This window comes from Pagrus pagrus, assembly GCF_965226575.1.
Source record: "Pagrus pagrus genome assembly, chromosome: 9".
Taxonomy (NCBI): Eukaryota; Metazoa; Chordata; class Actinopteri; order Spariformes; family Sparidae; genus Pagrus; species Pagrus pagrus.
The window spans coordinates 29,677,293-29,695,455 of record NC_140193.1 but is presented as its reverse complement, the minus strand read 5'-3'; the positions used below and the strand labels follow the sequence as shown (position 1 = coordinate 29,695,455).

Genomic DNA, 18,163 nt, shown 5'->3' with positions numbered 1-18,163 from the left:
CTTTCATTTAAAGTCATACAGTCACATTGTGCGTTCCTTCCCAGGGTCAGGGAGGGGCTGCATGCTATGGTAAATTTGTCCGGCTCGACTTCTCTGAAATTAATGCAGGAGCACCCTGTCATTGACCTGTTTAACTGAAGTCAGGCAAAGAAGCAACAGCAGAGAGATGTGGTGGTATTAACTGGAATACTTCAGTTATAGTGTATAGTCATACATTTAGGCACTTTCTTTAGAATCAACTGTGGTGGCTTTTTCTATTTTGAGCTGTCTCCGTCACAAAGACTGTGGTTGATACCAATTACAATGGATTCTAGTGGTGACATGCTGTCTGTTCATGGCAGACAAAAAAAGACACGTAGACTGCACTGGCCAGGGATCAAACCACCGACCTGCTCTACCTGTCGAGCCACAGCAGTTTGCTGATCGACACACAATATGTGCTTGTTATTTAGCCTACTATGAAAGAAAACTAATCTGCAGATCTCAATTGATGATGAAAGTAATCATTATTTGCGGCCCTAGTCCATTTAAAACAGCTCATTCAGCACAATATACTCCTTGACAGTCCAACCATGGTTGAATGGCAGTGGAAGACCTCGATGAACTTACACCTGACAACAAATAATTACATTTTGGACAAGCAGTGTCACCTCTCTGGTTGGTAGGGAAGGAGCAGAAGCTAGTACTGGTGGTTGAGAGGTAACAAGTAGACCTACTATAGATCTGTAGATCCATTGCATATCCCAGGTGAAGACACATCTGAGATATGCAATGGATTCTTCTGGAATTGTTCAGAGCCACCAGCTGAGCAGCACTTTATCAGAGGCATCTGATCAGGATGCCTTCTTTATACCTTGCTGTTGAGGTGTGCGGCAGACTAGAGAAAACCCATCCGCTGTCTTTTTTTCACAGCGCTCCACCTTGTTTGGGCTCCAGCTCCGAACGCTTGTAGTTGGAAATCTCTGAACTTTTCAGAAAGGTGCTGACTTTTTCACCTGTCATCCTGGTAGCCAAAAACCTGGAGAAGAAGCGTGCTCTGGCTGTGTCTGTATCCTGACATTTATCAGACCGAAACTATTGTAACAGAAACACAACAGACCATTTGTAGGTGCAGCTCTTCTGTACGCTGAATGTAGCTGGTGAGTATTGTTTGTAGCACCCTATGCGTTATAAGCTTGTTGTAAGCTGTGCAGTCAATCCTCTGTTACCATGGCGATAGCTCATGCCAATCAAACAACCAAGGTACAGTGGTTTTTTTGGGGGGCTGGTTTTTCTCGCTGCACAAGCGCTTCAATCCAGCGTCCCTCTTTGAAAGAAACGTTCTGTGGACACGGGCCTGAGAGATGAACTTTGCCAGCTCACGTCTGGATCCTCAGGAGGTGTTGGAGGATGTGAGCAGGAAGAAGAAGTCATAATTTAAGTAATGTCAAACTGTCACTTTCCCTGAAAACCGAGACAGTTGTACATTTGAGTTCTGCAGGCCTGCTGTTGGCTTTAATATTTACCGTCATTACTTCACGTTGTAGATTTTGTAACATTATTTTGAAGATTATATGCAGCTCTGCCAATTATGTACTGCAGGATTTCCCACAGTGACCTGACAGGCACAGGAAACAAAGCCCGTACGCCTTTTCATCCTCCTCACAGACAAACTTCTTACGTCTTTACGATCCTTTTTCCAAATGTACGAATTCTTTATGTGATGCAGGCGACCCAGGGTGCACCACAAGTATTTCAAATATCCAGTGAAGGTTTTCATCAGACTCAGCTGAGAGCAGGAAATAGGTCACTTCTCCAGATTGCAACTGGAGATGTAAGAGGTTAGAGGTCAGGTTTTCTTTCCATACACACACAAACACAGCCCAGCCTCTGGGACACAGGCAGCTCTTTGACCGCCACTGCAGGAAGTGACTGTTAGTCCTTTTGCATCAACAGCGGCTGGGAGAGGGAGCGCTCCAACACTCTGTCCAGTCTCTCTGCATGCTACCACATATCATATCAGTCACTGCATTCCTAATGAGGTTACTGAGTTTAGTGTGGCGACCCTATAGCTGTGTAGAAAATAATTTCTCCAGAGCAGAAAACGATCTTGGCTGGATGTAAATCTGCAGGCACGCTTAAGTCTGTGTCAAATCTGAACAAAGCCTCGAACAGTTTGTGTTATCATGGCTTGGTTTAGTGTTAAATGTGATCTGTTCGGTTTAATTTCTACATTTGGAAAATCTGGCAAAAAATCAGCTTTATGAGTGCAGGTTTAAATCCAAAAGGCTGAGGGTTGAATAACTCCAACTCACAAGGCCAGACGTGATGCCCAGCTGCTCTTAAACAACCGGGACTATGTTTGTAGACATTTGACGGATTACACATCTGTGTCCAGTCCAGCTCACTCTCCCTTTCTGCTTGTTTCCCCACAAAACATGGAAGAGAGAGGAGGATGTGTGAAACACTTCTCTGCACACTCTCACTGCAGACAGGAAATATTTGGATGTGCACAAAAGGTCTGATTGCTTTCAGATGTCAGATATCATCTGCTCCGGGAACATTTAGTTTATTTTCAACTCCTTTTATAAAAAAGGGCAGCATTAGTCAAGCTCCTGTTTTCTTTGTCCTGTTTGAGTCCAAACGCTCACTGTCTTGCGCATTTGCATGATATGGTGCAACAACTATCCTTCTAAAAATAACCCAACAGCTCATTTCCCCTTCATAAAATCTCCAAATATTTACCTAAGCCTGTTTAAATGTGATGTCGAAATCCAGCCTGTCTCCAGGCAGAAAATGACGAAATGCATTTACGGTCCGTCTCTGTTCTTGGTTTAATGAAAAATATATTCTTGATCCTGTAATTGTTCCTTTAAAGGAATAGTGAGGCGGTGATTCATCTTAAATGACACTTTCAGGGGGGCTGATGCTTCACTAGCTGGTGGTGCCAACCACAAGACGTAGAGGAGGGACAGTAATCTCAGCTCTATCTAGTCTCTGAGTCATACACAGTTCTTCCCACTGCATTTACTGACATTTAACTGGTGCAAGAATCAATAATCAAGCATGCAGATGTGGTCATTTCTTGTATATTGTATACGATAAGTAGATTGTTTATGTTACTCCTCTTTTTAATGTGCTTGTAAAACATAGAACGCTGACAATCCTCATGGTCCATTTTGTAACTTTTCTGGAGCTTTTGATCACACCACATGATCTTCATCAGTAGGTGGAGTTTGCCCAGTTGTCCTTGAACTTCAGATGTTGCATTGTCCATTTCCTTTAAGTCCTTTAATGACATCACATCAATGTTGGCTTACAGGTTCAGTTTCATAGTTTATTCTCGACTTTGGAAACAAAAGTTGACAAAACGGTCTCATCTCAAGGTCCATTAAGTGGCTGTTCTAGAGATTTCAGTCATCTCAAAGGACATTCTTACCCCCTGTCTTTTGCTACTGAGTCTTTAAAGTGTATATGAACAAATCTTTACTCATTTATGTGGCCTTCATAGTCAGTTGATTATCGTGATGAACTGAAAAGCGAGGCCATGGATGCATTCGACTGTTCTCAGCTCTTCTTTCTTTTTCATCCTGCTCAGCTGTAGCAGTGCAAGATGTGAATTAACTCAGTGATGTGCAATCTGCTCAGCAGAGGAAGTGAGCAGCAGGGGGGAGATCCCGCTGCACCAGGCTGCCAGATCTTTGACAGCCTGGTTTCCTTCTTTCATTGGCTCCGTCTCTTGTGCGCTCATCAGTCTATGGAAGAATATTAATGACAAAAGATTTGACAGAGCACTACACAGTCTGTAAGTCAATCTTTGAGAGTGTCAGGCATGAATTACTAAGAGCAACTCAAGTTCTCCAGCTACCACGGCAGCTTCTGAGAAAAATCATTTTGAATTGCATATTTTAAGCCTGTATGCCTGATTGTCAGTTCGTTTTTTTTAATTCAGTGAAATGATAACAATTTGTCACATTCCTGTGTTTATACAACTTGCAACGTGGAACACAGCAGCATAACATTATGTTACGTTTGAGCTTCCCACCCTGAGTGTGATGTCAGAGGAAAATGGCCACCATGTGAATATGGTCTGTTAGACGTGTGGGCCTCATTCGTGACTGTTTTTCTCATGGTCTCTGTTAAAAAATTATTCATAAAACAGAAAAAATAAGAAAACTTTCCATCTGGTTCAGAAAATGACACGTTTATTACTCATTATAAGTTAACACACAGCTAACAAGTCGTGAAAAAGACATAATTTGCCAACAAAATTGGAAGTGATTTCAGTCTTTGGATTTTGATTTTAAAAGATATAACCAAATATTGCTGGTTCAGATTACAGTCTGCAGCTGATGGTTATGATGCCATTCTTCCAGCTTTTATTTTGAGGGTTAGCAGCTTTGATCATCATGACCGTGAGAATCTGAAGCTGTGGGACAAATGTAGTTACACAATTCCCCATGCATGCACCATTCATCTGTTCTGCTCACGATTCTGTCTCGCTGGCACACACGGCTAATTCTTCCCTTACCAACCTGTGAGTGTGCTCTCTCAGAGGTTGACTCGCAGGCTGATGAGCGCTTAAACTGTGTTCTCTCAAATCTTTGTCCTTAATATACTTTTATACCTCTCTGGCTTTCACTCATGATGGCTGACAGAGTACTAGAACTGTGATGATGTGTTGTCCAGGGAACAGAAAAAAGGGCCTACTGTCTGATGTCAAAGTGGGATTTGTCTTAACAGCTCCTTCTGTGTCGTTCTACCTCCACTTGGCTGCTCGTCCAGGCTGACTGAATGTCTAGAAAAACGTCATGGAAAAGTTTTCGAGCAAAAGAGGAAGGTCACAGCTCTGAAGGATCTGAACACATTCCACATCTCCTCCTCTGCCACAGCTGTGTTTATCATGAGCAGTGTCTAATCTCTCTGTTGAGCAGCGAATCAAAATGTCCAGGCAAGACAGCCAAAAGAAATGGAACGACTTAGCAGTACAATAAGTAAATGGAATGGCGGGATAAAGAGCATGTGCACTTGCTCCAAACATCTGTTTTAAGGCATGGGGATGGATATCGGATGAGGCCTTGTGTTGTTGAGTTCTCTTCTGTCAGGATGCCAGGTCATCTCAAGAGTGGTGAGCTGGCTATCAGTATCTAGATAAAGAGGAAGCACTTGGTTGAATGTGACCAAGCAGAGACACTCTGACTCACAGACTGATAAAATATCAGCTAATACAGTTGAGCTGCTTTTATACCTTCCCTTATTTGAGCATTATTGTGGGAGAGTAAGATGGCTCCTTGAAGATAAGAGGATGTTGGTTTTTGGCGCTCTAAATCCCCCAAAAGTCTGTACTTTGCTTGTGATTTGGAGCCACGTTGGTTTTCATTTGGAGTCATTTTTCTAGCCACCTGACAAATGCAGGTCCAATGTTCACTGACCTTGGGGGAAATATCTGGTGCGTCACTCATTAGCTAGTTGCTAAGTTTGTCTGTCTGCCTGCAATTTGGTGTTGTGTGGGTAGTGCACAGTAGGTTTATCAGAGCCTTATGGAACATCTGGAGAGAACACTGATTAGAGATATGAAATTGGGCCAAAATGGTAAAGTTGTGGGCTGCAAAACCAAAACAATAAGCTGAAAGACACTAAACCCCTCTGGAGAGCTTAGGGGCCTGCAGACTTGGTGATGATTTGCTGTCTTTTTGCCACTTTTATGGACACCCTTTGGTCAAACAAAAAGTTTGTGTTCAGCCAGATTATGGTGTGATAAATAAATGTTATGGTGTCTCTTCCTCACTCACCACACACACCCACCGGTCTTGTTGACCAGTGCTATGGCTCAAATTTAAACACTTTTTGGAACTCTTGCCTTCCTTTAAGATTACGCCCAAATCAGTGTTGACTTTGGTTGGATTACTGGGAAATCTTCTCTCTACTGGGAGTATTTCCGTTACGTGAACTGAGCTGGTAACGGGGAAATCCTGAAGTGGAATGTTTTTTGTTGTTATTATCTGAACTGAACTGAATTTCTTTAAACAATTTTGTGTTCACTTAAATCTTATCATTACCTTTGCCTTGTTTAGTTTGTTTAGATTGAGTGATCCACAAATAAACATTTTTTATGATAGTTCACCTTAAAGTTGCAGAAAATAGCATAGAAGAAGACCAGACAAAACTAAAGAGCTGTAGGCCAATATTCAGACATGCATCCTCTCTCATACAAACACAATGGGCAGAGCAGAGTGTTGGTAGACCTGGCAGCGGCTCGTCGGGACAATAAGCCGATGTCAGAGCATCTCCACTTGTTGCACTTGTTTTATCCTCACCAAACTCTAACCCCCTCACCAGCAGTGGTGTCATTCGAGGACATTTTCCCAGGGCTGGTACTGTGAGTCAGCCACAGGCCACACGTCATGCCGGCCTCCACTGACCAAGATTTGGGAGTGGTGCTCCAGACTCTTCACCACAAACAAAAAGCATTAATTTGATTAGTCTCACTTTTTCCTCCTTAAAAATGTCTATACTGAATAAATGAGAGGGAAGTGTTAATACAAAAATAGAAAGAATTGATGGCATGTCTGTGAGTCCAGACAGTGTGTTGCACAACCGTGACCACTGTGTTGATGATTAGACGAATTGTTTTCCTGTTGATTTCGGGAAGTCTCCGTGACCTCTTTGAGGATCTGGGTTTAATCACAGGCACCACTCCTCTTCCCCACTGTGTCAGTCTGAGGCTGAGTGGCAGCATAATCTGATTGTTGTCATCCACAACTGTCATGTGTGCGTGCTGCGCTGAGGGAGCAGCCACTCCTAGACACACAACAGTGATTTCATTTGTTATTGACCCAATTTTCTCTTCAGTCTTCACTCCTCAATTCAGAATTCTGTCTTCAATGTTGTTCCATTTGGGCTGCTTACAAAAGGAACTGTAATGGCAGCTTTTAGAAACACTTATTGCTTTTTCCAAAAGATGATGATATAATAAAATGAAGGCTCTCAAAAATATCTCAGATCATAGTAACTCCCGACCCCCTGAAGCACATGGCTGACATTAGGGCTGCGACTAACATTTCTTTTTTACTGTCAATTATTCAAATGATTATTTTCTCAATGAATTGAGTGATCGTGTGTTAATGTGGTGGGGTTTAAAAAATCAATGTTCTGATTCAAAGCGATCTTTATCTGAATGATCTGATTATGTTTCATATTATCTCAAGACTGATTTTTAATAAGGGCCTTTTCCCATGGATGCGTGTTACATTGTCTGTATTTAACACCCACCAAGCACCAAATAAGGCCAGTAAATCTCAGAAGGCAACAAAATGTACCAAAACAGTCATGTAATTATAAACAATGCTGAGAGTCTCGACCACATGTTGGTGTCATTTACTTACACGCTGCTCTGTGTGTCAGAGTTTGAGAGACGGCACAGGGACTGTTTCTCATTTTCCTTTGTTGAAATCCATATGCCTACATCTGTCTTTATTACTTGCTTGTTCTTTCACAACAGCACTTGTAATAATTAGATGCTAAAATCATTACAATATCCCATATATTTTTCTAGAGGCAGATTTTAATCACCGAAACCATTTAATTCAATTCTTAATGTAAACATTAATATTTACCTCCGCAGAGGAGGTGATGTTGTCAGCCCTGTCCGTTGGTTGGTTGGTTGGCTGGTTGGTTGGTTGGTTGGTTGGTTGGTTGGTTGGTTGGCTGGTTGGTTGGTTGGTTGGTTGGTCAGCAGGATGAGGCTCCACAAAAACTACTGGATGGATTTCCATGAAACTTCTCAGCCCAGCCTCAGGTCTCAGCCCAGAATAAACCTTATTAACTTTTGGTGCTGATCCAGATAAAGGGACAGATCCAGAAATGTCTCCTCACTTTCATTAACAATGCCTTTCTCATTGGTTAATGCATGAATCTTGATGAAGATGTATTTAGGAGTGAGTACAACTTGACGTGGATCCTAGATCCAGTGAGCTATGATTAAGTATTTAAGGGTAGTTTAAATTTGGAGTGAATGAGGGTGATCGAATTTGATAATGAATTAATGGGGACTGAGGTATGCACTCTGCATAGGGCTATTCTAGATTTAATAATGCGCCAGGGTGGAGGGTTCCTTTTACAATTTACAGTATTAGTTCTCAGCAAAGTTGACAAAATGACCAATTGTAAAAGCAAATTGGTATTGTGACTGAAACATCCTTGACCGAATCCATGTTGACTCAAATCAGGACCTTGTGAATCAAAATAGAATCTGTTCAGGGAGTCAGTGGTGACACCCAGATCTCATTGTATTGTCTATAAAATGTCAGAAACTAGTGAAACATTCCCTTCACAAATTCCTGAAGCTGGAGGTCACATCTTCAAAATGCTTGTTTTGTACAGGAGGAGTCCAAAATCCCAAACTGTGATATTAAAGCCCATGGTTTAACATCACATACGACAAAGACAAGCACCAAGTCGTCACAGTTAAAGAGCTGAAACCAGGGAGTGTTTAGCGTTCTGTGATAAATGATTACAAGGATTAAGTGTTTGTTTATAAGTCAAACTGATTGATTGACTAATTGTTGATGTTCAGCCTCTGAAAATATGTGCTTTTCTCGAGGGATCTGGGGGTCTCAGGCTGCATAAGTAAGCCACGTGCTGCTTTTTACAACAGGTCTGATCCAGCAGGGAATTCTGTTAGATCCGTTTGCCACAACAGGATCATTGCCAGCCACCTTTTGGGGGTCTCAAACTCAGCAGCTGCCCTTGTATGTCTGACACATCACAGCACTGATGTTCTTCCTGCTCTTGTTCTGCATATTTCTTCTGATACAGACCATGAATTGTCAGATTTGGCCCGCCTGCAGCCTGTCTTGATAAAGTTCAGCCATCTCCCTTCCATACACTCCTTATCCATCTGAGATAGCAGCTTAATGAATGTGGTCTTTGTGGAGGGTCTCTGAACCAACTAGTGTGAAATAAGCTTGTCAAGTAATGCTTCCTTGATTACAGCTGCTGTCCTCCCTCCATCAAGGATTCCTCTTGTCTTCGAGTGGCCTGTGGTAGAGAGAGAGCGCTCACATAGATGGCCGAGACGAATCAGAGCTTAAACACGACCCCGTCGGACACAGCGCTCTCCCTGAGTCTCGCCTCCTGTTGGATTTATTCCAGTGGCGATAAGAAGCTAATGAGCATGGTACAAAAGAGGCTGTCTGCTCACTGCTGGTAGTAGATGTGGATTAGGTCAGCGCTGTAAAGCTCCAGCTGCTCCAGTTGTTCACTGTTGCAAAGGAGGGTCAAACTGTTCTCTTAGGGAAAAGGACTGTGCGCTTGACTCTTTTTGTGCATGTGTCTCCACATTATGTCACACTGGAGCAATGAGGTTTATGTCCAAGTTTGTTTTTTTCTTCAACAAAGGCATTTTAAGGAAAACCAAAGATGATTATTGGCTTCAGATGATCACAGCTGAGGAGAACGGACGCACTGATACAGAGGACACTGCCCTGTTTCTGATGACAGACATGTAGACACGCCTTTCTTCATGGCACTTGTCCTACATTAGATGGTCAAAAGTATCTGGACACCCTCATCCATCAAATAAATCTTAATGCTATTGCATATAGTGATATTTTTAAACAGGGTGTTGGAAGGCCTTTTTGTCAAAATGATGCCTGGTCAATAAAGAATAGGGTGTTGTTGGACCAGCCTGTGTTGGACCTCCTTGGTGCGATACTTTATCATTTTAAAATGCTTTATTTGTGGTGATGAATCTTCTAACTCAGATTCCAACCATTATTGCACTGAACGATATATAATATGTAATAATCATGCACTGAAATGTCCAAAAAACGACTATACCTTTGTTATATATTGTTGAGTTGTGTTCTTACATCATCCCAAATGTTTCCAACAATATTCAAACCAGAGAAATCAAAAAGTTAACTCAAGATAACGATCCGTTTCATTTAGCTGCCTGTCACTATAACAGGCATGGAGGCGGCAAACGAGACTAAATGTGACGTGAATAAAACTAAAACATTACATCATCTGTGAACATCTGTGCCTGAGTCCTGTCAGATGGATTTTCATCAGCAGTGGTGCTTGTTTAATGTGTTCACCAGCAGCGAAGTGAGTTTGATTGCAGGATCATTTGTGTTTATGTGCGTTACTAATGTGAGTGTTTATTTGCCCCAAACAGCAGATTACTTTACTGTACATTGGCTGTGAGCTAGCAAGCAACATTTGCACCGAGGCTGTGTTTATCTGTGTGTTTGAATTCAGGCCAATCACTGAACTCAGCACTCACTTGAGACTGTGATTCTCTCGTCTTTTCCCCTCTCCTCTCTGTAACGTAGCGTTCATAAAGTACAGCACATTTCCCCTCCAGCTCCAGTCAGCAGTCAACATTACAGAACATAAACACCCAACAATGGAGGTCACCTCTGTGGATCACTGCTGCAGTCAGGGTGATAAACAGGAGTGAAGATAGATCCACCTTTAATCCCAAACGTTCAAAACTAATCTCTGAGCTCCCCCTCTGTCAGTAAATGGCTCTGACTCTGGGTGGTTATTCCTCCAGAAGGTCCGGCTCTGGCAGCTGCCCCCTGCTGTATATATACAGTATCACATCAGATCTACCTTGTTCAAACAGCGGTGTATTAAAACTCCTGTTTCTCTTCTTTTATCCAGGTCATGGAGAGTGTCACTGTGGGGAGTGCAAATGCCACGCTGGTTACGTCGGAGACAACTGTAACTGCTCCACAGAGACGTCGTCCTGCATTTCAGATGATGGGAAGATGTGCAGCGGGCGAGGCAACTGTGTGTGCGGCCGCTGTCAGTGCACTGAGCCAGGAGCCTTTGGAGATACCTGTGAAAAGTGCCCCACCTGCCCTGATGCCTGTGGCACTAAAAGGTAAAGTCCACTTCATTATTTGAGAAGAGGGTGGAAGACTGAAACAAGGTGCAGCAATTTGGCTTCAGGAATCTGCTCAGTGATGAGACGCAGTCAGCCGACCAGGGAAAAGGTCAAACCATCAAACACATCCAGTTAAAACTCTCACATAACTCACTGACTGGTGGACTTATCTGAGCTTTGATGAAGAAGTCATAAGAGAGTTGTGCAGATACCTAACATGCCATTTGTGACCCGAAGAAATGAAACTGTTGCCCCGCCGTTTGAACTTGCATCGGTCAGAGTGTCAGCTGAGCCTCTTTGTGGTTTGGGTTATATGGCTATCAGACATCTAGTAAAGAGAACGGTCTCCTGTGAGGACATAATAACTGCTGTGTCCTCTCTACAGGCCTCCTTACATACACATGGCTCCAGTTTTCCAAGGCAAAGGCAATCTTTATGGAAGAACCTTTCACCCCTGACCAGACAGGAGTTTAGAGACAGGTCATCAGCTGTGTGTGCTCCAACTGTATGACCAGCGAGATGGTATTTGAAAGATGAAATGACGCTGAGCAGCAGCCAAAATGTATGCTCTCTTAGCAAGAGTTGTACATGCCTCTGTATTTCACAGGGTAACAGATTTGCAGGTTTTTTTTATTTTACAGTTTTGTTACCTCCGCTGTGGGGGTTGTTTTACTGTAGTATGTTTAATTAACAGGATATTAAAATGACATATTTAACTTAAAGTTTTTGGTGAGGATCCAGGATTTTTAGGATATCATCACATATGGTCCTTTTTAAATCAACAAAACTATTTCCTCTTGAAGAGGACAGAAAAGTGGACCAACAAAAAAGGCACTCAGTTGTTTTTGTGTTCACATTGTCAGTTCATTTGAAAGATGACTCCTCTTTAGTTCACACTTGCGTTCCTCTGGAGCTCAGACCTTTACAGCTTTGGACATTGGTGGTTTTCACTTGGAACAAGATGCTGTTTTTCTCATTTTATCTTTGGTTGCAAAGGAGCCGATTGTGAAAGCAGCCTTAAGGGCTGTTTTTTTGTTTTTTTATAATTCTGCTGTTGGATGTCCTAACGGGTTGTTTTTGCCCCTGATCTTTTAATATTTAATGTGCGTGTGCCAGTGCCAAGTTTTATGAACTATTTCCTTCCTCCAGTTTGCAGAGACACAGTGCATGTGCAGGCTGCATTAAAATGAGTAAAGCAGTTTAAATATGAGTTAGATACAGAATGCCTCACAGCTTTTTGTTTGTTTCTGTAATATTTTGTGTAGTGGTCTATAGGATTATACTGTATACACTCAGTTGCCAGTACACACAGCTAAAACTAATGCATTGTAATGTAACAGTCCTGATATAAATCCTGCCTTCAGGACGGTTCATGTTCAGTTTTTGTTACAGAGGTGTTGATTCAACTGTAGGATTATTTTAGAGGCTGCAGTTTGTGTTGCAAATGAACTGTCATGTTACCAAGTGTTTCAGTTATTTAGCCTTCCCTCATCCATATAACTGTGATGGACCAAATGATAGACAACGCCTGTACCAATATTCAATTCAAAATAGAGTGGTGAAGTCCTGCCTCTCCAGTGTGACCTTATTTTGGAGTAAATGTGGACAGTGGGGAGAGAGACTGTGCCATGAATCACACATGTGATGTATGTCAATTTAATTTATCATTTTGCTTTGTCAAGAAAAATCACAGTTTGTCATAAAGATAGTAAAAATACCATTTATTTTTGTGTGAAATCGCTCAGTGAACTACATCGTCTCGCTCAACACACCACCAACACAAACATGGCGGTCACATTAGCACAGAAAATGTATTTAAAAACTTGAAAATCACAACAAGTCTGACCATAATTAATAGATTATTTTCAGTCTTATCCATCTTTCTTATGTTCAAATGATCTTGTAAATTGACATACATCATATGTGTAATTCACAATCCAAACAGAAAGAAAAAAAAAAAGCCTCTCCCTGATGCAAAGTGAAACATCAGTAATTGAAATCACTGGCTGCAGTTTATTTGTCCTGTGTGCTGCACGGTTCACCCACTGTTCAGCTGGGTACAGTTCACTGCAGAGAAACTTCCAGTGGAGCCCAGTGGGATGTTGTGACAGCTGATGTACCCAGAGCAAACCTAAAAGACAACTTTAAAATGACAAATTCAGGAGGGTGTGCAGGCCTTGTGTACACTTGTGTTCTCTGTAAGCTTCCCAGCTCATGACTAAAGACAAAAGAAAGCCCTTTTTATAAGATTTGACTTTAAGTTGTACTTCTCTGCTTCAGGGAGTGTATCGAGTGCCGGCTTTTCAACTCGGGACGACTTGCAGACAACCAGACGTGCCAACGCCTGTGCAAGGATGAAATCATCACCGTGGAGAACCTCAGTGAGTAAACACACACACGCATACTCATACATATACTATACCCACGCACACCAGCTGGCTGGCAGAGAAAAGTGTTCACATCTGTGGCATCTGCAACAGTTTCACTTCTCACATTACAAACCTCTCCCACTGTCACTTCTTATTAGACTTTCTGTGTTGTCGTGGTGGCCTGCCAAAGTACAGTCAGACATCCAGGCATTTCTAATGTGACACATTTAACACCTCTGATAAAGTCCATACTAACACCATGCTTAAACACTGTCCTCCTAACAAAAGCTGTAGTTTAAACATTTCCACACTGACAATGGAATAAAACAAACATTAAAATCTGCGTCAGTATTTGTCAAAGATGGTTATTTTGTCTTTGCTTAGCGTGAAACACTGCTGTTAGTGGGAGGGAATAACAACTCTGAGCAGAGCATTGGCCTTTAAGAAAAGGGTGATTGAATAAACTGTTTATTCTAATAAAACAAAATATGATGACACGACAGACACAAAACATGATATAAACCTCAGCTGCAACGATAAGTCGATTAATTTTGCTAATCAATTAATAATTTCAGCCATTTTTCAAACAAAAAAGTCAAAGATTTTTAAGTTTAAGTTCCTAAAAACTGTGCACCGCTGCAACCCCACTCCCATAAGTGGAAAAACTGTACATACAGTTTGGGTAAAGTCACTTTGGACATTAGCATCTAGCAACTGGATCTAGTATACTGTGTCCAGAGCAGAATCACACAAAACATCAAACCCCAAAAGCAGTCTGTGAAAGAACCTTGTCCTTTTATTGATATCAGCTGCTACATCAGAATGCTGTGTGTTGATTTCAGCTCAGCATTATACACATGACAGTGATTGGAAGACTTCACAGTCCGAACTGTGAAGAAGTCTAATCCTCTAATAAGAATAAGAAAAGCTACATCAGGATGCTGTTTGTTGACTTCACTTCACTCATTACAATCTCACCCATGAGGCTGATTGGAGAACTTAACTGGACTTGACTATGACGCTCTGCAACTGGATATTGAACTTCCTCACAAGCAGACCCCAGAGAGTTTGGATTGGCAGTCACACCTCCTCTACATCAGTGCTCAACACTGGAGCCCCCCGGGGCTGTGTGCTCAGTCTGCTCCTGTTCACACTGTACACCATGCCTGCACTCCCAGACATCAGGAGAACTCTGTTGTAAAGTATGAGGACAACACCACCGTCATCGGCCACATTATAAACAACAAACAGAGTTCACATCAGGAGGAAATCATGCAGAGCGGTGCACAGAACAATCTACTGCTCAACGACGGCAACACCAAGGAGCCTATTGTTGATTTTAGAAAGAAGGAGGCAAAGACACACTCTGCTGTCTGCACCAGTGGAGCTGAGGTGGAGCATGTGACCATTTGAGTCACTAGCATGGTCTCATTAATGCTCAGCTCTCTGTGGTTGTTGGGTCTTTGCTGCTTCACATCTTTTCTTGTTTAACACCTCACACACGCCTGTGATTAGTAATGAAAGCGCACCAGTGAGCACTGATCAGTCTGCTCCTGATGTTTATGTTATTATGTGGCAGGTGTCCACAGACACCGTCACTCCACACAGCAAGGAAGCAACAGCAACCCCCAGCTACACCCCGTCATTTGGTTCAAAGAGTTCAGTCCGTTCAAGTATAAAATCCCTCACAAGCCTCCACTGTCCTGCCTCCTTCACAGGGAGAATCCACCCACTGAACAAACATGTACCTGCCTCTCTCATGCATCATTTAAAAGCAGGAAGATGGAGTTTGAGGTTTAGCTGTGCAGTCTGAGCCCTTCTGTGTTCTTCTTTACATCCCTCACAGCCTGGAGGGGAACCGTCTGGAGATGTTTAGGAATGTATTAATAAGTGCACAGTGATTTATGACCTTCATGGCACTGTGCTGCTGCATGGCGCTGCACAGAGAAAGAGCAGACTGACGCTTGCGTGTTTAGTTTGAGAGACTATTATAAGAACGTTCCATACTGGCCCTGCATGGCCCTGGCCCAGCTCTGACGTGTTTCATAGCATTCCCTGCTAGTTCAGCCATCTGACTGGCCTTAATGGACTCCACATGTACATTCCAGATACTTTGTGTATGAAGTAGAGGAGGAGGGGCCAGGGCGGTGTTACCTCACCCTGCCTCATGAGCTTTTGACTCTTTTTGGGTGATGAAGACTGACTGAAAACAAGGGCACCCAGAATATCAGCGTCTCAATCCCTCAGTTGTGATTTCACAGCAAAGAAATTCAGGATATTTGAGGATTGTTTTGTCCCTCAGGATGACATTTCTCTTTATTTACCTCATCCTTCCCCTTTCTCTCTCTTTTTGCTCCTGAATCTGAAGCCATGGATAATATTAGTGATAGTATTATAATGCCCCCTGCCAAACATTAGTAGATCCTACAGAATGAAGACCAAATTAGACAAATGTGGATAGATCCAGTCAGAATAATATTCTCCCTAAATGAGCATGAAGAGGAAAGAAACTCCAAGGTCATTTAAGAAAAACGTGAAAGCAGTGGTGGAAGAAGTATTCTGACCTTGTACTTAAGTAAAAGTAGCTATACCACAGTGTAGAAAAACTCTTTTACAAAAGTCCTGCGTTTTAATTCATGTTTAAGTAAAAGTACAAAAGTATTAGTTTCAAAATATACTTCCAGTAGAAGTGCTCTTTCTGCAGAATATCATCTCTCAGAATAGAATAATTACTGAAGCACTGATGTATTTATCACTTTAGTGTTGAACTCAATCTGCAAAGTAATTAGTAACTAAAGGTTTTACATTAACAGTAGTGGAGTAAAACGTACATTATTATTATTTGCCTCTGAATTGTAGTGGAGTAGAAGTATGAAGTAGCAGAAAATAGAAATAGTCATGTGCAGGTATCTCAAAGTACAGCGCTTGAGTAAATGTACTTAGTTACTTTCCACCACTGCATTAAACTACATTTTAATCAAGTGACACATTGTTTAGGAAGCTGTTCTTCTTTTCTATGGTTGTTGTTTTTTGTTTTTTTCCCATAAGATTTGTTTCAAAGTTGTTTCCTCCCCTTTTCTCCACTTATGTTTTCTGATATGTGGCTGTCTAAAGAAAGAAACATATTTATGTATCTTTCTTTAGACAGCTTTTTTTGTAGATTGTAGTTCTTCCAACAGAGGATGGATACTGAAGCCTGATTCTTGTTCTGAACTGATTGAAACTCAGTGTGTTCCTCTGTTTCCCCCCTCAGAAACGGACGACCCCGGCGCTGTGCTTTGTCTCTATAAGACAGACAACGATTGTGTCATGAAGTTCACGTATTCTGAGCACGCCAGCGGACAATCCATCCTCACAGCTCTGAAAGAGCCAGGTCAGTGCTCAACAAATGAGGGATTCTTTCCTTTCAGCCACACTGGTTTATAGGTCAGAATTTGACACCTGCTGAGAAGCAAGTGTTTTTAGATTGTACTCATGCTGGAAGTGAGCCTGTGAACATCAGTCCCAACAGTCTCATACTGAAGCTGGCTCTGCAGAAATTGATTGCATTGATGGATGCCTGTGTAATGCACTGTCCTTGATGATCATTTGATGATTAGTGCAAACTTAATAAACTTTTTCAACTGAGTAAGGAACTTTAAGATAAATATCCACTAAATGATTCAATACACAAACAGCATTAAAGGATTAAACGATTATTTATTCCAACGTGGGACTTAATATCATAGTTTTGACTATAATTCCTCTCAGTTATGGTGAGATTGTTTAAATCTGGCAGCACCGCTGAATACAAGTCTGGTTAACTGCTTGTTTTAAGATTAACACTGATTAACACTTAAATGTACAAGTTGGTTGGTTTGTGCGTCTCCAAGTGCAGCTGCTATTGTGGTTCATGTAGGTGCAGCAGCACTAAAAGCAGAAGAGGGTGGGCGAAGTGAAACATAAATTAGAGGGTGTGATGGTTAATAAATATGCTCTCAGCCAATCACACTGATGTATAATGATAATAGTTCAGTAAATGAAGAATCGGATTCTGCTGGAGATCACGTTGTTGATGTGATGTGAACACAAGTGTTTTTAACAGTTCACTAGGACAAGGTGATAGAAATAAATGATTCAAAACAATTCCAGTCTTGATGCTGCTGTATATCATTTCATAAAATTTCATCCAGTCTCGTAGGTCAATGCAGACAACTTCATCAGCATTATGCTCTTATATTTTGCTGATTTAATTATATGTACTGCTTGTAGAATTTTTAGCTGAATAGTTTATATCCATGGGACTTTTCCATCACTGCAGGACATGCTCCAGTATTCAGTTTGCTCCTGTTGAAAAAATCACCAAAGACTCAGCAAAGAGATGTGGAGCCAGAAAAAGACAAAGCTCTGAAACATCTGTTCTCGCTCACACTGCCTCATTTGAATGGACCTTCCTGCCTGCTCTGGTTGTTGTGCCTCTATAAAAGTATTGCCCCTTAAAAGTCTACATTTTCTTTTTCCCATGTCAGAGTGTGGTGGTGGTCCAGAAGCTATGACGGTGCTGCTGGCAGTGGTGGGCAGCATCCTGCTGGTGGGAGTGGTCCTGCTGGCCGTCTGGAAGCTGGTCATCACCATCCATGACCGGCGAGAGTTTGCACGTTTTCAGAGTGCACGTTCACGAGCCCGATACGAGATGGTGAGGATGATCCCCTCAGCAGTAAAATGTTGTTTGTATGCTTCACTGTAGCTATAGAATTAAACTTTTTTTTTTTTTACTACAGCCAAAGATGTCAAGTGAAAATACGAGGCTCAAAGTCAAATGCAACAAAACACCACAAGTTAGAGCCACAAAACGACCAGAGTTTTGACTCAGTGCCTCTCTGGCATCAACCGTGAGAGAGGACGTTCCAGCACCATTTCCCTGAGCCACTAAAAGCCT

At 41.9% G+C, this 18,163-nt stretch overlaps 1 protein-coding gene across 1 annotated transcript in view; it reads left to right on the top strand.

Annotated features, from left to right (window-relative positions):
• itgb5 (integrin, beta 5) overlaps positions 1-18,163 on the top strand; it is a 58,173-nt gene that overhangs the window by 35,147 nt on the left and 4,863 nt on the right. The window contains exons 12-15 of the mRNA XM_084362989.1: positions 10,651-10,873; positions 13,157-13,257; positions 16,499-16,618; positions 17,754-17,920. Coding sequence (XP_084219115.1) covers positions 10,651-10,873; positions 13,157-13,257; positions 16,499-16,618; positions 17,754-17,920 — 611 coding nt within the window. The remainder of the gene's footprint in view (positions 1-10,650; positions 10,874-13,156; positions 13,258-16,498; positions 16,619-17,753; positions 17,921-18,163) is intronic.